The sequence below is a fragment of the Radiomyces spectabilis genome (assembly GCF_025331425.1).
Source record: "Radiomyces spectabilis strain NRRL 2753 chromosome Unknown BYT42scaffold_5, whole genome shotgun sequence".
Classification (NCBI taxonomy): domain Eukaryota; kingdom Fungi; phylum Mucoromycota; class Mucoromycetes; order Mucorales; family Radiomycetaceae; genus Radiomyces; species Radiomyces spectabilis.
In genome coordinates, this window is record NW_026251930.1 from 674,175 (window position 1) to 692,193 (window position 18,019).

General features: G+C 42.9%; 6 protein-coding genes across 6 annotated transcripts; 4 read left to right on the forward strand and 2 right to left on the reverse strand.

Annotated features, from left to right (window-relative positions):
• Positions 1-341: 341 nt before the first annotated feature.
• Positions 342-1,236, forward strand: BYT42DRAFT_593121 (Gti1/Pac2 family-domain-containing protein; the record flags this gene model as incomplete). The annotated part of the gene is made up of 3 exons (XM_051570673.1): positions 342-513; positions 639-1,048; positions 1,207-1,236. The coding sequence occupies 3 exons, from the start codon at positions 342-344 to the stop codon at positions 1,234-1,236; spliced, it is 612 nt and encodes a 203-aa protein (XP_051424399.1).
• A 704-nt stretch (positions 1,237-1,940) lies between these two features.
• On the reverse strand, positions 1,941-3,329 carry BYT42DRAFT_593122 (Brix domain-containing protein; the record flags this gene model as incomplete). Its single annotated transcript, XM_051570674.1, has 4 exons — positions 1,941-2,245; positions 2,314-3,022; positions 3,090-3,245; positions 3,315-3,329. 4 exons carry the CDS (start codon positions 3,327-3,329, stop codon positions 1,941-1,943), a joined length of 1,185 nt encoding a protein of 394 aa, XP_051424400.1.
• A 4,693-nt stretch (positions 3,330-8,022) lies between these two features.
• On the forward strand, positions 8,023-9,598 carry BYT42DRAFT_565320 (Gcp-like domain-containing protein). The gene is made up of 6 exons (XM_051567856.1): positions 8,023-8,344; positions 8,426-8,527; positions 8,604-8,823; positions 8,884-9,119; positions 9,186-9,261; positions 9,319-9,598. Exons 1-6 carry the CDS (start codon positions 8,098-8,100, stop codon positions 9,455-9,457), a joined length of 1,020 nt encoding a protein of 339 aa, XP_051424401.1. The 5' UTR covers positions 8,023-8,097; the 3' UTR covers positions 9,458-9,598.
• Positions 9,599-12,257: 2,659 nt separating this feature from the next.
• Positions 12,258-12,814, reverse strand: BYT42DRAFT_293058 (uncharacterized protein). The gene has a single exon (XM_051562883.1). It carries the CDS (start codon positions 12,620-12,622, stop codon positions 12,320-12,322), a length of 303 nt encoding a protein of 100 aa, XP_051424402.1. The 5' UTR covers positions 12,623-12,814; the 3' UTR covers positions 12,258-12,319.
• A 1,386-nt stretch (positions 12,815-14,200) lies between these two features.
• Positions 14,201-16,023, forward strand: BYT42DRAFT_565329 (uncharacterized protein). Its single transcript, XM_051567857.1, has 7 exons — positions 14,201-14,679; positions 14,740-14,823; positions 14,909-15,096; positions 15,165-15,225; positions 15,294-15,476; positions 15,557-15,792; positions 15,856-16,023. Exons 1-7 carry the CDS (start codon positions 14,285-14,287, stop codon positions 15,957-15,959), a joined length of 1,251 nt encoding a protein of 416 aa, XP_051424403.1. The 5' UTR covers positions 14,201-14,284; the 3' UTR covers positions 15,960-16,023.
• A 28-nt stretch (positions 16,024-16,051) lies between these two features.
• On the forward strand, positions 16,052-17,521 carry BYT42DRAFT_612932 (uncharacterized protein; the record flags this gene model as incomplete). Its single annotated transcript, XM_051571678.1, has 4 exons — positions 16,052-16,115; positions 16,186-17,240; positions 17,305-17,403; positions 17,459-17,521. The coding sequence occupies 4 exons, from the start codon at positions 16,052-16,054 to the stop codon at positions 17,519-17,521; spliced, it is 1,281 nt and encodes a 426-aa protein (XP_051424404.1).
• Positions 17,522-18,019: the final 498 nt, after the last annotated feature.

Genomic DNA, 18,019 nt, shown 5'->3' on the forward strand with positions numbered 1-18,019 from the left:
GCTTAGGTACTGATGATGCTTCTTACATAGTGTGTTGTCATGGAGCATGATGTTGATGAGAAGATGGAGATGCTCCTTTCTTGTCTGTGCGGTAAGCATGGGAACGGGCGTGACCTGCAATGAAAGGTTCGGCATTTGAAAAAATTGCAGAGGAGCTGCAACTTGCGCCCTTTCACCCCCACCCCCCGCTTCTGAGATGTTTTTTGATTGGAGGTTCCTGAGCCATACGAAACCAGAGTTATTTCAGCGAATCTCCCACCCTTTACTTTTTCCCTTTCTCTCACTTTTCTGTGCTTGTATATTTCCCCATTCCACGGCGTCTTTCCTACTCCCACACCCATATGTCTATTGTAGAGACCTTTCATGGTTACATCGAGACCACCCAGGATTGCCTGCTAGTCTTTGAAGCCTGTCGTCGATGTCTGCTGCCAAAAATATCTCGACGGCTGCAGGAAAAGGAACGTAAACTCGTTCGTTCCGGTTCCGTATTTGTCTTTGACGAGAAAGAATCCGGTAAGTCTTTTTTTTAAAAATAAGGAAAATAAAGCGAAAAGGATTCTATCAAACGAAGCGAAAAACGAAAAAAAGGTAACGGGAAGATGAGGGAATGGGATATTTATGGGTTGCTTTTTTGATAGGTATCAAGCGGTGGACGGACGGATTGGTTTGGAGCCCATCCAGAATTCTCGGCAATTTCTTGATATACCGTGAGCTCGACAAGCGAAAAGAGAAGCGAAAAAACTCGCTGATAGAGATTGGAAAAGCACGACAACGTAGCAACAGTGCCGATTACGGGCCTTTGGATCGTAGTCGGGAACGCCAGTTGGTTGGCTCATTGTCTGAAGCCTACAATTTCAAGGACGATGGTCTGATTAAAAAGACAATGTCACTGGTCGTCAATGGTTCGCATTTACATTTGGTGTCTTACTATCATCCGGATGATGTGATTGCTCGACGATTCCGAACCCCATCCGCCGTACCGGAAATCGCTAATTTGGAAATATCGCCAGAGTTGCTCATCCGACAAAACTTTCGTATTCCTCCCATGGTAGAACCTGATCAACGACTAAGCATAGATGCATCATCACCATTGACACCCACATCCCTTGTCACATGTAAGTATAGCAACCATTCGTGTATTGTCTTTTTCTCCTCTTATTTGCTGCAAAACGAAAATATGAGCCACCAGTATGAAACTAAATTCAGGTCGTTCTCACCGTGGTTATTTCTGCTTGATTTTTTAGATGCCGGAGGTCTTGGTAAACCTACGACGGCCTCTCGAAGCATGTCCTTGCCGTCAGGGGATTACCGCCAGCGATATTATTCACAGAATCAAGCCATGAATTACCATCGAATGTCCTTTGACGTTGATCGCAAACAATTATTTGATCCGATGTACTCTATGTCAGGTTACAACTTACCGTCTCCCACGTCTTCGCCTACCACTCCTCTTCCGTCGCCGGCTTCCAAGCAGCAAATGCGCCCTAGTCTGAAGCCGTATCAATCGGCACCGGCACCCTATCTCAATTACGCTCGCCCGCCCCAAAAACCGAATCAGCAGGATGGCCACATACTAAATTTATCTACTGGACCACGGCAAGATCATACTAGCATTACATCACTGCTCACCGATGATTTATCCCACAAAGTACACAAGCCTTATCGACATCCCTATACACATCCAGAACCACACCCATCCCATTCGCCCTACTACGTCCAAGATATGCCATCGTTACCTTCTCTTCCCGCTTTACCACCCACTTCCCTCACACCAACCCATTCAGACCCCCATCCGAACCATCGTTTGAACAACCTAGATGATGGCATCATTCAATGGATATAATAAGAAGAACTAAAGAAAAAAATGTTGTACTACTCCTAAAACAAAACGTTTCGTTTCTGAAAAAAACATACAATGCAGATACTTTATTACAAGAGTTTTAATCCTCGTCTTCGCTTTCTTCTTCCTCTCCTTCTTCTTCATCTTCATCGCCAAATGATAACTCGTTTTCTTCCATTTCTTCCTCATCGGCTTCGTGAGTGTTTTCTTGGTTGTCCTCGTTATCATCCGACTCATCATCACTGCCCTTCTTTGGAGCGCCACCAGTGCGTATACGATGCTCTTCCTTTTCTTGCTGTTTACGTTGTACATTCTCCTCCTGCTGTCGTTTACGTTCTGCTTTCTCCCGTAGTGTGCGCTGTCGCTTGGCTTCATGCTCCTTGATCTCCTGTTTCGTCTTTTTCACTGCAGAATAACCCAATGTGAGTATACATGCGCGCTGGCTCATCTGATGAACACGCTAAAAAACTTACCATAACGATGATACAAAACTTCGCCACTACATAAACCATTTTCAACCTTGATGAGTTCTAATGTAAGACGAGGACCCAGTTCATGTAATTTGACGGCTCGCTGTTCATTCTTTCGGTTATTTCGACCCGGGAAATTTTGGGCCAATGTGACGGTGGATTCAGGACCATCTTCGACATCACTTTCGGAGATGATGGCTTCCTTTAGCACATAGTCGGCGATATCCTCAAAGTTACCCAAGTCGGGAACATCGGTATTAATGACACGTTTGATCGATTTGGACACACCGGTCGCCTTCACACCTATACTGTAGTGGCGAACGTCGATCATCTTTGTCTCTTCGTTGTAGTTGAATAACAGTACACGTCTAGCTTGTGACAGTTGCATCGTTTGGATCTCGATGGCGGGAAACATGTTTTGAAGCATGGCTGTCATGACCTTGAACTCCTTGCCTTCTTGCTTGAAATTGTTCAATACTAAAAGGGGACTCTTGTGATACTCGGCGTCGGAACTCTTGGGATTTCTCTGTAATGCCAAACAATCTTTGGCCAGCGCGTATTCTGCCACACGGAAAGTCAAGGTGGGGCCTCGAGGAACACGGCAGATTCTCAAGTTCACATTCTTTTCCGTACGGCTAAAGATCATGAAATTGGTCACACCCAATTGACCAGCCACTGAGACAAAATCCTTTAAACGATTCGTCCTTCGTTCCTATATACGATGGCACTTGTTAGAGCGACCATGGTCACTAGATCCTTATCGTCGAAATAACGGTTACCTTTAAATGACTGGCTGTATTGGGCTCCATGATCCGACGAACATCGTGCACTAGTTTAGTGACTGATTGACCGACGATACCCGATCGCATGACAAAACTTTTCGGGATCTTGTTCATCTCCTCCTCGGTAGGAGCAACGTGGGTTCTATTCTTTCTCTGTTAACAGAAATATCACTGTATTAGTATCACAGTTTGTATGAATTTGTGACGTCGATTGATCTGTACCTTTCTCTTTGCCATGATGTGTGTTTAATAGATCTAGCAAGAATTCGAGAGCCTTCAAAAAACTTTTGAAATGCTGAAGAGCGGATGAAACGCGGTCACTTGGGACTGTTAATTTAAAGTGCATTGGGAGGTCGAAACTCCGATGAGTTCAGAGGACTACGAACCTGTTAATTTAATGATTACTGTATATTGGGCATTTTTAGCGTAAAGACGCCAGTGTACACTTTTTCCGGAAATGATTTGCACATCCACCGGAGAACATATTGCACATTTCCTGCTAAATCTCTGGCGCAAGCAAGAAAATATCTTTAGCCAATTTTCCACTATTTTGGTTGCGCAGAATGAACCATGAAATGCCAAAATTTTGGCTTCAGCAATCTGGCTTCTATTTATTCATTTCCGCGCTCGACTTACCCAGGATATTGCTTCAGACATCATTCTCATATGGATTATCGGGCACCGATATACCCAGGTTCAAATTTCGCCAGACTTTTCCGTCGAAAGCCCATCCAAACTCGTCTGCCACGAGATTCGCGTCAATGGTTATCTTTCTCCAAGGTGGCCAAAGCCTCTTCACAAGCTATTGACAGAAGCTTGACATTCAATGATACAGGTTTCCTTATCTTGCGTTGAGGACATAACGCCGATCGGGCATTCACATGACCAGTCTCACCACATTTGGTGCAAATGACTATCCAAAAAAGGGATGTCAGCGTCAAATCAAAGATAACAATCCAGATGATAATTCTTACCTTGACCTTGGCTGTGCTGTAACTTCCACTCTTTCCATCTCTTCTTGTAGCGGATGGATTCAGGAAACAAGTGATCTTTATAAAGTTGCCGTAAATCGTGTTTCCGAAAACTCGTCCTCCGCAGCATTTTCTTCGGTGGAGCCGTCATCCGAATAGAAATCGCCATCGTCTTCAGTATTGGAGACTGAACTCAGATCAGGATCTATGGCTGCGCGGCTTGAAAACGCCATTACATAGTCAATAAAAGGATGAACGAAAAATGAAAAGAAAAAAAGAGAGACGAGTCAAGTTGACCAAAAAAAAGGTGCATAAAAGTTTTATATGCCTTCACAGGGCGTAGTTTATATAATGTGGTTTTATTGATCGATTCAAGGACGTCCTTTGAGCGCACCAGGTCGCCATGCCAGAAGTCAATACCATCAACCCTCCCATTGACTGCTGAAAGTATGATTGCTCCTTCCATCTACCACACTGTTACAGTCTCGCCAGCTTCTCGGGAGTGCGATCGGGCAAAGAAGTGGTCGATTCGCCTTGCTTTGGAGTGGCGATGAGTGACTTTAGGTATTCGAAGGGAAAGTTCAAACAGACCGTAATTGACTCCTCTCCTTCGACAGAAGATCGACAAATTCCGATGCAAAAATGGCAGTTTGTTTTCCTTTCGATTCTGATAGTTCAAAGATAATTAATCTTGGGAGGTTGAACAAAGCTTTCCTCTGCACAGCATTATCGTTGAGTTTCAACAACAGCGGCAATACAAAAAGGACCTTTTAAGGATTTGACGTGAGACCATGTCATAGTCGCCATCAATCAACGGCAAAAGGACCATTGCTTGAGTGTAAAAAGGCGATAATTCGAAACAAAATTATCCTAAGCTGTTCCATTTCGCATCACGTTTGGAAACGGCGCACATCAACGTCAAAAGTGGAATGGTTGTTTAATGCAGATAACGCCATATCATCGGTGAGCGTTCGATAGGCATCATCATCAATCATTTGCTGATCTTCATCGTCAAAAACGTCGGCCACTTGGCTCCATCCTTGCTCTAAATAACTGCTGTCATTCTCCTTCAGCCAAGCTTCCGCAGCCATCGTTATCTGATACGTTTTGTTCGTTTGGAGCATCAGGCTCTCCAGTCATATATGCCAGCGAATTATTGGCATCAGCAGAAAACTGTACGGCAACCTCTTCTGGGGGACGGTGAATGGCAAGCATGTGGTATTTGAGGTTTTGCTCGCTTTCCAAAGAGTGAGGGATTTTTTTATATAGTTTTCAGCATTTTTGTGTACTTCTTTTTCTTCCATCCTAACGATGCCGTTTTGGTTCTTCTATGCAGGATGCGTAAGTTGAGTAAATGCTTTCCGCAATGACTGGAAAATGCATAATTAGTTGGTAAGAGAAAAAAGGTGTTGAAAGCATCGTGGCAGCTCACATTAACTTGCCTTTTGTAGGTTTTCTGACGCGCTGCTGCCCAAAGCGAGGCATTACGTGATACCAAAAGACTATATGGCGATCCAATGCTCCTTTGAATCTTAGAGCGGCTATACTACGTAAGTTTCTCGCAAATAATAACCAAATAAACGATAAGTTTTCTAAACTAATTCGTATAGTATATCTATCGTGTTGTCTGCTGGTATCAATGTGAGTCCCATAGAAAAGTAAAGCCATGACTTTTTCACTGACTGAAGTTGTTTTGTAGATTCTCTCTGACAAGCCCATTTGGGTCGCTATGCTGTTCCCATTCGTGAGCGTTCTATTGCTTTAGCAGTAGTCTACAAAGTGAAATGCAACATCCGACTGTCTGTCAACTCAGTTATCTTGCTTTAGTATCGAGTGCACACCTTCGTAGTATTTTTCACAGGTAAGTCTCTAATGGTTATCAAGGTAAGTATAAACGGCCTATATAGAAAATGCCAGGGGCGTATTTCAGATACGGTAATCGATATGTAATTGATTCAATAAAAGCCACAATTGCAAAAATCCAAACTGTATTCGCTTTCAATGTAATTTTAATTCGTCCCTATTTTAAGCACCATGGAGAACTTCTAAAATAAACCCTTCGACATTTGGAAATTGAATTACTGATGGCATTAAATAAAACAACGGTGGTGATCGGTGAAGCTGAGATCCGTGACAGCCAAGTTCGGAGCCAGGTTGCAAAAAACATTTTTACTTCAACCAATGATAAGCCTAGGCTATCCTGAATTACCAAATTTGGGCTCCAAAATCTTCAGTGGTGTAACCGACAAATAACCTTTATCTTTCATCCCCACAACATCCTTGACGACTTCACTAACGCGCTGCTGTTTATTTGATGCTTCATCAGTGAACAGTAATCACCTGTCCCATAACCGAGAAATTTTGAGGGCCTTTGTACGCATGTGGAACGCCTTCGGAGTGGAAGCCTAGTGAAGTGTCCTGGACATGTTCGAAAGAAATGTCCAACACGCATGATAATGGTTGCTTATTGCTAACTTTTTTTTTATTCTTTTTCTTCTTGACTGAGGAACCAATTGGGAACGAGGGTCATTGTGGAAAAAAGGAAAGCTTGCAAGTCGGTCCTTGTATTGTCTTCTCTTCTGTTTCTCGTGGTTTACTGTGTATGCGAAAGCACGTCCAGCTGAAAAATATGCCGGTGCCGCCAGCGATCGATATTTGAAGCAATCATATACACGTTGGGAATAAACTACAAGGAAGCTAGCCAATTTATAGCTCGCTGTGGATCTTTTAAATATGTAGCGCACAAATGTCGCCATTGTGATATTTTGTAACTACACTTTGTGGGATTTTCATCAGAGATGTCTCTGTTTTCCCTTATACTACGCAACTTCCTCTGGGAGATTACATTAAAAAAATCCTGTATTGAATTGGCGTTTTTTTCAAGCGTTCTTCAATCCTTGAAGATCCTCAATAAGAATCTGGTAGTCAGGATCTCTTTCAAAGTTGTTCTCTCTTGAGTTTGCTTTTGCAACAGATCAAAATTGCTCAATTGGATGCAATTCCGGTGAATAAAACGGGAGGTAGACACACCAATTTCCATGGTTCTACACTCTTTTCCGAAAGTCACCCTAGGAATTTGGAATTTCGACAACTGATTATGGTGAAGGGAATAATTAGCCTTTGTCCTCTTGTATCTACTTTTTCGTCCCACTCTTTGCTCGAGTTTTCATCTTGGCACGTATTCTTGTCAAATTCGGGACCGGGACACCTGGTACACTCTGTTGTATTCAGCATGAGCAGTGACATATCCGACATGGACTTCACCAATCCGCCCTGTCCTTTTGGCCAGTCTCAACCCACCAGGACTCTGGACACAAAGCTATTGACCATTGTTCGCGCGGAATCCATTCCTGAGTTAAAACAGGCGACGGATAGCCAAGCTGCTGAAGATGCGCTTAATACGGATGAATTTGGATGGATGTTTGACAGCAATAATGGCGTAATTGCATTACGGGAACAACAATTACAGCCACCCATATCAGGAAAGCGATGAATAATTGCTTGAGTCTCCCAATCGACATCCATTTATTTGAGGTTTGCATTCATTAGAATCACAGAAACTCTGACATTGTATTTATGAGGCGTAAGAAAACCCGAATTAAGCGAATTACATCATGAAGTTCCTCGGGACATTAAGAGATAAAGGAGGCGCGGAGCGCAGAATTGATCTCTTCAAGTGCTCGTTGAAATTGGTAACTGAATCGAGTACGGCAACTGTATCGCCTTCATCATCAACCACGTTGCTAAGCCATACTCGAAATTAATGGGGTTCTCTTCATTCTGAAAATAAAGGCGAGAAGACAAATGCGCCACTCTTCTAGCGTAATGCATCAGTATTCTCCTGCAGTTTGCCGGTGTTATTCTCTTTTTTTTTGCGCCAGGTCTTCACTTTATTTCTCTCTGTATAACGCCATTTCAACTCACAAAAATTGCGCACAACCTGGGAATCCGACGCGGTGACTGATTTCCTCCTTTTTTCAATCAACGCAAAATTTGGCAAGAGCACGGAACCAGCTTGGATCTCAAGTGTCTCAATGACGATCGCTGTTGGATTTGAAGGATCAGCCAACAAATTAGGAGTTGGTATTATCAGGCATGAGAATGGCAAGGTAGACGTTCTTGCCAATATCCGTGATACCTACATTACACCCCCGGGTCAGGGATTTTTGCCTCGTGATACAGCCCAGCATCATCGCGACTGCATTTTAAAGGTGCTACGACAAGCGCTTGATCAAGCCAACGTTACCCACAAAGACGTCGATGTCATCTGCTTTACAAAAGGTAACAATATTGACAGTGTAATGTTACTGTGTATGCATCTTGAAACTAATTTCTGTCTGACAAATGGACCGCAATGACTAGGTCCGGGCATGGGAGCACCGCTCGTCTCGGTTGCTGTAGTAGCCAGAACCCTGTCTTTACTTTGGGGCAAACCTCTCGTTGGTGTGAATCACTGTATTGGACGTATGTAGTTATTTCATGATCAATTTGGAAGGAAGGCTGCTTGTTCTGCGACTGAAATGTGTATGCGTTGCTTCAGATATTGAAATGGGACGCGAGGTCACTGGTGCGCAAAATCCCGTCGTGCTTTACGTGAGTGGCGGTAACACCCAAGTCATTGCTTACTCACAACAACGATATCGCATTTTTGGCGAAACACTCGACATCGCCATTGGTAACTGTTTGGACCGATTCGCCCGTATTCTGAATTTATCCAACGATCCCAGTCCCGGCTACAACATTGAACAATACGCGAAGCGGTAAGTACACTGGGCGGTGAATACAGATGAGGTGATTTTGAGAGGCTCACAGCAGCATAGAGGGACCAAATTTGTACCGTTACCTTATACCGTCAAGGGCATGGATGTTTCGTTTTCCGGCATCTTATCCCATATTGAACAAATTGCAAACGAACAATTGGTAACTGGCGAAGTAACGCCCGAAGATTTATGCTTCTCGTTACAAGAAACATTATTTGCCATGCTGGTGGAAATCACAGAAAGAGCTATGGCCCATGTGGAATCACAAGAAGTGTTGTTAGTAGGCGGGGTTGGCTGTAAGTATAGAGTATTTGGGGTGAATCTAGCTGAGCAAGTAGGTTGATGATTTATCTTGCTTTCAGGTAATGTGCGTTTACAGGAAATGATGGGTCAGATGGCCGCGGAACGCGGAGGTTTTGTATGCGCGACAGATGAAAGGTAGGCTTATGGCATTTTTGGCGATCACAGAACAATTGAATAACTGGTTGTATCCAGATTTTGTATCGACAATGGCATCATGATCGCCCATGCCGGTTTGCTCGCTTACAAAACCGGCGTCACTACGCCATTGGAAAAGAGTACCTGTACACAACGCTATCGCACAGATGAAGTTCACATTGCTTGGAGAGATTAAGCTGCATTATAATAAACCCCTATCATACATGTCTCATTTACGTATCCCCGCATCGAAATCAATTTCTACTGCTGATAAATGTTGCTATGCGTTCACGTTCTGTAATCATGGTTTCTAGTCACCAGGTAATATAAATTTGCGGCTGTCTTTTAGACACGAACCATTGCATAATCTCAAAGGACGTCTGAACTGCGTGACAGAACCAAAGATGAAGCCCTGAAAACATAGATCGCGCCTCACTATTTACGGGTATCATATTCTGGAATTTGATTGACTAGTTCACAAGCATTTGATATATGATACCAGTAGAATGTTTATCGACATTACAAATTACCTCGTCGGCACATCGGTTGGAAGAACATTTGTTGAACGGCGAATGTCAGTTGTAGGAGAACAGCCGAGAATAAAGAAGAATCATTGTCCACTCAACCATTTCTTTTTCTTTTTCTACATCATCTTGCACACCAAACGTTGGCGGCTCTCAACATCATATAGCATTCGTTAGGCTTTGCTGCCTTTCAACAAGGCACTTGGTGCGAGTCGAAGCCTCTACAGCATACCAACGTTAAGGAGGGTAATCCTCTGTTGGATGTGATGCGAGTCCGTCCTTGTTTTCAACAGCTTGGGCACCGTGTAGGGGTAGACTTTGGGCATGTGTAGCGGCTCTCTACATCATATAGCATTCTTCAGGGTTTGCTGTCTTTCAACAAGGCACTTGGTGCGAGCCGAAACTTCCGCAAGTTTTCAATGCGAAGGAGGGTGATCTTCTGTTAGAAATAATGCGAGCCCGTCATTGCTCTTAACAGCTTGGCGCCGCGTGGAAGCACACTGCATGTGCAAGGAATCAACCTTCTATGATAATTGGTGCTGGTAAGTTGATCACGACCTGGTGTAAAAAGGAGACTATGCTAATATTTTTTTTTGTTTCTTTTGTACAAACAATCATTGGGTTGTATGCTGATGGTGAGCACTGTGTTCATTTGCATACCAAACGTCAGTACCACCACCGCGACCAAATATCATTCCTTGCAAACCCTGGAGCGACTCTCGAGGACATGCCTTGGATCTTGCAGCTGGGTTAATGACCTTTTTATTGTGAGATTTTCGGGAAAGTTGGTACACTAAATCTACAGTTGCCGAGTATACCTTTTTGCATACCTCATGTCGTCTGTTTTTATCAATAAACTTTTGATCAATACCTTTTGAATGTGATTTCATTGGTTTTATTTGATTTGCTCTTAGGTCATCACCACAGTCAGCCCTTATTCTTCTTGAGCCTGCTTGAATTTACCATTCTTCAAAGCACAATATTCATTGTGAACCTCTTGTTTCCCGCAAACAGCCGCCTGTGGTTACAATAGTTTGCAGCAGCTACAATGGAGTAACTTTAGAAAATTTGCGCAGGACCTATATAGTTATTTCTGTTTGTTATTGCCAGTGACATTAACTCGCAATATAAATAGCTTATATGGTTGCTAGTCGCACCTCTTTTTAGATCATCGTTCCAGCACATCGCTGCGGACTCTAGCAACTGGATCAAAAAGATGGCAGCCTCTGCAACGGAGGATTACGCAGGCCACAACTATCATTTTTTTAACCTAATGATGTTTCTTCTTTCACATTCAGGATCTTTACCTCCAAACTTGGCTAATAGAAAGAGGGTGGGTTGCCTAGAACTTGCGCCCGGGGGGAGGGAATCGAACCCCAGCTAACGTTCATTGAAGACCACGCCCTCACCACTCCTTCATGCAACCCACCCGATCTCATTTTTGGATGGAGCGTGAATAAGTTGTGTGAGTTGTTCACGTTCTTGTGTACTGCAAAGTGCTGTCTATAATGCGACATTTCCTACTCCCCTTGACAAGGACAAACTCGGCAACTAGACAACTTGGACGATGGAGTGATTTGAAACAGACCATCCGTGATGATTTAAAAGAATGAGCTGCAACACGTTAGCTTTTTGGTCACGAAACTTGTGGCGGTCATTGAACTTCTCATAAAATACAACTCTGAACACCGAAACCATGCGTTCAAACAGTACCAAAGGAAACATCGCCGTCGTCATTTGCATATATTTATTAGTGGTTCTGTTTTTATCAACATCTATGGAAGAGCAATAAATAATCCTACTTCCTTTCGATCAAACAGATTCAGCCAGATACAGAATACGGACGTCATTAACGTTTCACAGAAAGAAAACGCATGAGGCTGTTGCTGACCAAAGCTCCCATATATACAGTTCTCTTGTACATGTTTCCTTCTTGACGTTACTCTAATTCTCCATCGTGCACAACAAAGTCATCAGTCATTCCTGATTCCGAATTGACATCTCTGGTTGGTTGAAAACGAAGGCCTGCGCGCGACTGCAAAAGCCATTGTGTTCATTTCAAACCGGAGTTCTTCTTTTCCGCTCAATATGAGATAAAATAAAAGAGTAACCTATTTTACAACGCAACAACAGGCGCATAGTAAATGTAGTAAATAATGTGTATATTTTTTTAGTTGATTATCTGTTATTATTCATCGATATTATCTTTTGCTACATATGCATTGTATGATCGAGTATCTTTTGTTTTTAGCCGGACTGATGGTTATAACAAGCCGTACACCCGCTGTGCAATGGATGCCACCTGCTACTGGATGCCGCACTCTTCCCTTGAGCGACATTCGTCAGACAAAAAGCCTAACGCAATACGGCATAACCTGGGCGAGAGTCTTGATGGAACTTTGGTATATTAATGTCAATACTCTGGCATACCATGAAACACTTTTAATGAACAAAGCAGCACTTATTGACCCCCTCCGTTCTGTCCCGCCCAAGGTTATGATAGATCTACAAAGATGTGTGGGAATGTTGGGTATTTAAAAAAAATGAGTTAGTAAGCTCTTTGGATGATTCAAATTTCGTTGAGATATTTTACCTTTGATGTTTGATGCAGCAGATACCGAGGGCTTCCCGACCGAAATAAAGAAAGGATACAAATATAAAAAAAAAAGTAAATACAATAGGTGCGTCTGTGAAAAACCCCTAAAAACCCTGTGGGAAAAAAAAGGAGGAAAAGACTGCAAGAAGACTATCGAATAAAATACAAAATACATACTACAACTACAAAATAAAATGGTCGGGAAGAAATATCGAAGGCGATACCACGGGCAGCAATCCATATGAGAGGAACCTGGGGAGGACGCGTCAGCGTTTCCCAATGAAAAAGAGAGTCACACCACCGACGATGCCTTTGACGACAAAAACCGGATTGGCCACAATCTGGTGTCCGAACAAAGTAGAAAGGTTTTGGAGGGATGGATGGCTTGAATGGCTTGCCAGGCAAAAGAAAACCGGAGAGAAAACCAAAAGCTAAAGACAGAATAGAGAAAAAGGACAGGTAAATTTTTTCTTGTCGAAAACGGATAGTCGTATCACACAAAAGGTACCTTTTTTCATAATAATCGAATCGACCGGATCAGATACACGCCATAGTCTGGATGATGGATGATGGATGCAATGATAGTGAGGGATTTCCAGGCAAACAGAAGAGATGCAAAACTAAAGAAGAAGAAAAAATTCGGACAAAAATATATGATTTTCCATGGATGAAACAATAGTCACCTCACTGATGCATGAATGATGAGCTACACAGATCGAAGCATATCTGCTCCATGTATCATTCGATTACTGAAGAGAATGAAAGGGCATATACAGTATAACTGACAGATAACCCAAATTAAATGATGCTACAAAACACCAGATCGTCGTATCGTCAATCACCTTTCTTCAAAAAAGAGCTCCACTCACATTTTATGTGAACGGCGACGATGCTCTGTTTGACCACAACTGGTGCAAACGGCATCTTGCTGCTGATTGTTTCGCCTATTATCGTGAAAGTGGGCAGCGAGGCATGGTTGAAAGATGAAAAAAAGGTTTAACAGGTCTTGATAACTTAGTGTAGATCATGTGATTTACAAAATCGCTAATTTTTCAAAGATTTTAATTATATAGATATTCGCAGGGTTCAGTTAGATGTGCTTCACCATACCGATGGGCAAGTGAGGTAAATCTTTAACTTAGATTTGCCGAACTTTCAATGGTATCTAAAACTGTCGTTAATTAACCCAGAGTCATATGTGGTTGGCGTAATACGAATCCGATAGCAAAATTCGGTATACCAGATGGAATCGCAGTGGAGGCCTATTTAACGAAGACAATTGAAAAGCCCTTGCCAATTGTAGATCAATGCAATGCAACCGTAAATATTTACTTCGTAGATAAAATCATGGGAATATATAAAAATGACGCATTACTGCTAAGTAGGCTAAACAATGGCTTTCTTTGCAGACTGGTTATGCTAATGATAACTTGGTAATTATGCTTCTTGTAAAAGGTATCTTATCCGAAGGGTTAGATGAGCAGTAGGTTGCATGGACACTTGACCCTTCTATTCATGGGTTCGTTTTCGGTTGCAAGTGCGGAGTTTCTTCATTTGGATTGAAGATTTGAAAATTATCTGTTTGGCATGGTACGCTTTGGTGCACGATATATATGGCTGATAGACGATGCGATTGTATTTCTTATGAGAATTACTGTCAACTCATTACATTACGTAACAAATGTGCATGTAGGGTTATAATTTGCTCAAAATGGGTTACCAAGTGTCAATCTCAAGTAGCACGAAAGGGGTTTGGGTTCGAATTTCGACAGCAATGACCCAAAAAGGCTGTCACATTCTGATGCGGTGCGCACCACATCTCACTTGTTTCCGATTTTTTTTCTTCTTACAGCACTTAATCATCCCCTTCCCAAGTGAAAATCGAACCACGTAGTCGGACAGCATGTCGAAATTTCAACGTCGTCAATATCCTAGTTCTCCGGCAAATACAACGGAGAGTACACCATTACTACCTCCTCCCCAAGGAAGTCTTTCCTCTCCCTTATCGACAGCTGCCAAGACTGCATCCCGATCTGGACAGCCAACGGCGACACCCGCTACCACCAGTATACGAGCCAAACCCAAGCAGCCCAACCGAACTACCAAAATATCGCAAAAGTTAAAACTGTTTCCCGAAGATGACGAACAAAACCTTGTGTTGCCAGAAGATATCGACGACGCCGATGTGTATACACAGTTGGCGCAAATCCCGCACGGCTCGGCAAGGATTGAAGCTGAACGATTAAGTAAAATGAACCGAGATGAACTGTCGCGAGTCACCGCTTATTGTACTGCCTCGTAAGTGTGTTTGTGTATCCTTTTTTGTTCAATTTTGATACTTATTTCCCACGTGGCTAGGGCGTATCGCATGGATGATCTGCTAAAATACCTGCAATCGAGAAAACAGTCCAATGGCGCCTCACCCAAGCGATATGACGAATGGTAGGTCAAGAGTTACAAGAATAAATTTCGCGATTCATGCTTTCTGGGTTCCGTATTGTGGGTATTCATGCTGTTTATGGTATAGTCTGTATACGCCGTATTCCTTGACATACCCGGTTTCACCACCTCAATATAAACAAGGACAACATCTAACCAAGGTCTTGCCGGAGATGTTCTTATTTGACTATGGTGTCGTTGTGTTTTGGGGTATGACATTACAGGAAGAGCAGCGCATCCTCAAGGAGCTGGAACCATTTGAGGAAGAAAAATTAGGTATGTTAATTCTTCTGACCACCATCTTGTTTGATCCGCTTATTGATCTGAATTTCCTTTGTCATCAGAGCTCGACGACGTAGAAACTGAAGAATTTCATTACTACTACAACGAGAATTATCAACCTCGGTATGGCAATTCAGAAATTGGACTCTCTCGTGTCGTTGAGCAACTGTTAATATTCTCTTTTTGTTTAGCATTTACAACGATATCATTACTCTCCGACACCCATCCAACTACCTTGTCAAATTGACAATTGCGCATGCCATAGCTCAAAGTGTCAAAATGACTTTGTTCGAACGTCTTATTGATGATACGATCAACGAAACCAAATACATACCACAAGTCATGGCTGAAAGTGGCAATATCCATATGTCAAGGTAAAGGAATTTGGGCGACATCAAGTGATATTTTGTGAACCCGTTGGCTAAACCGTGCATATCGCCTTGATTTTGTTTAGAACGGCCATCACAAAACGAATCGGACAACTATTTATTATGCGTATTAACGTCAACCTTGTCAGTAATATTCTTGATACGCCCGAAATCTTCTGGTCAGAACCTGCGCTGGAACCTTTATACAGCGCGATTCGATCTTATTTGGAAATATCTCAGCGCGTGGAATTGCTGAATCAACGTGTGGAGGTCATTAGCGATCTTTTGGAGATGTTGAAAGATCATTTAAACAGCTCGCATGGTAAGCACAATTGGTTCAGCACATTGTCGTGGGTTGCATATCCTAACTCATGAAATTGGACAGGCGAACAGCTGGAATGGATTGTTATCTGGTTAATTGCCATGGAAATTGTTGTAGCAGTTATTACTACTTCATTAGATGCTTTCAGTCTCTCACACAGCAAATAATGAATTGCACATGCATAGATGAAAATTTTGAAGGAAAAAAAAACTGTCTTTTTCTGCGCTTCCATTTTTTTTTATTCTTACTTGTTTATTGCATGAATTTTAAATTCCTCGCCGTCAACACCATTACCCTCCTGCAACGGGACGAGCGTGAAGAAGGTAGACCTCCTTAATGCGCTGTATAACTCTGATGACATTTTGCTGAGCCGTATTACTAAGTTGAGCCTAGATCTACGCGGCTGCGGTGCATCGGTCGTAGAACTTTATACATCTCTTCTCGCCAATGTCCATTGCGTGGATAAAGAGAAAGTCGCGGCTCTCGTCGATCTGGCCAATGAGTCTTTGCTACTTTATCCCTACAAGGACGTTCCATCCTGTTGGCGCCATTTGCTCATGGATGCCAGTTTGCTGCAAACCTCTCAATTATTGCGCGAATTGCAAGATGCCGTGGAAAATCAAGTACCCGATCACCAAGCACAGAGTTTAGCACAACAACTCATTAGAGATCTTGACACAGCGATGATAGTCAGTGGAGCACCAGGCGCTGGGCGCCGCACGTTGGCCAACAAGATACTGGAAGATATTCAGCAGTGGTTGTCTGACAAGCTACGGGAATTGAAGGGTGAGGATCGACGTGAAAAGCGGATCAAGATCAAAGACGAAGTGTTTGTCGATAAAGCGACACAGGAACGCGCGCCTGAATTGCGCTTCCCAATCGAACGCATGCGTGAACCGCCTGATTTCATATGGTTTTCACTTCGTACGCAGGGACAGATGCCGGAGCCGGTGATTATTTGCGGAGCCATAGATCATTGGCCAGCGTTGTCATCACGACCGTGGAACAGTGTACACCATCTTCTCTCTTTGGCGGCCGATCGCGTGGTCCCCGTCGAACTTGGAAGCAAATATACCGATGTTGAATGGCAGCAGCAAATGATGCGATTTGAAGAGTTTGTCAATGATTACGTACTCAAGCCAACCACACCACCGGCCTATCTAGCCCAGCATGATTTATTTTATCAAATCCCTCGACTTGAAAATGACATTCAAATCCCAGACTATTGCTATGTGGCTCCAGAACCGACGGACTGGTACAAAGGCCCGCCCCCGGATGTCATTAAGAATGCATGGTTCGGACCAAAAGGCACAGTATCCCCTCTTCATCAAGACCCATATCATAACGTCCTGGCCCAAGTGGTGGGTCGCAAGTATTTGCGTTTATATGCACCGGATCAAACATCTATGCTTTACCCTCATGAAGGCATGATGAGTAATACGAGTCAAGTAAGTTTTGTAAAGGATGGGCTGTGGGATTAACAATCATTTATTCAAATTTTTGAACCATCAGGTCGATGTTGAACATCCTGATCTGGATAGCTTTCCTGACTTCGGAAAAGCCAAATTTGTCGAGTGCGTCCTGGAGGAAGGGGAACTGTTATATATTCCGGTAGGTTAGCCAAATAAATCGATGATCCGCGAATAGAGACTCACCTCTGCTGTAGCCAAAATGGTGGCACTATGTACGATCGCTAGATACAAGCTTCAGCATCAGTTTTTGGTTTTAAAAGAAGTTGATAGGGTGCCGCTGTAAGTTGCGCCATGGTTATGGCCAAGAATAGATGGGAGGAACAAGGATGCATGTTTTGATGAATTACAGTGAAGAAAAAAAATTCAGCACGGATGGTGAATGGGTTCAAAGGTGGCAACAGACTGACCTGGATTTCATAACAGACTGTGTCTTTCTCGATGAATCGACCTTCCATGTTAATTTGAAACGAGGTATGACTTGGTCAAAGAAGTGTGAAGTCATGCAATAGCCACACTACCCACAACTAAATCCAATGCAACATTGATTTTAGGTGCAATATCTGCAACTGTTCAATTAACATCGGTTTGAGAAAGCTTGGGCGTGCGACTCATGGTTATAGCACAGGAACAATAACAGGGCACTATATGATCTTTTTGAAGGTCACAGTAGATGAAATCGACAAGCCAGAAACGCAGGACATTATCTTGTCATGGACAATGCTCCTTTCCATTGTTGAATTGATTTAGGAAAAATA

Coding starts and splice junctions, on each gene's coding strand:
- BYT42DRAFT_293058 (XM_051562883.1), bottom strand. CDS start 12,622: ATGGATTGCTGCCCGTGGTATCGCCTTCGATATTTCTTCCCGACCATT.
- BYT42DRAFT_565329 (XM_051567857.1), top strand. CDS start 14,285: ATGTCGAAATTTCAACGTCGTCAATATCCTAGTTCTCCGGCAAATACA. Junction 14,680..14,739: donor ACCGCTTATTGTACTGCCTC/GTAAGTGTGTTT, acceptor CCACGTGGCTAG/GGCGTATCGCATGGATGATC. Junction 14,824..14,908: donor CCCAAGCGATATGACGAATG/GTAGGTCAAGAG, acceptor TTTATGGTATAG/TCTGTATACGCCGTATTCCT.
- BYT42DRAFT_565320 (XM_051567856.1), top strand. CDS start 8,098: ATGACGATCGCTGTTGGATTTGAAGGATCAGCCAACAAATTAGGAGTT. Junction 8,528..8,603: donor TGTGAATCACTGTATTGGAC/GTATGTAGTTAT, acceptor GCGTTGCTTCAG/ATATTGAAATGGGACGCGAG. Junction 8,824..8,883: donor ATTGAACAATACGCGAAGCG/GTAAGTACACTG, acceptor ACAGCAGCATAG/AGGGACCAAATTTGTACCGT.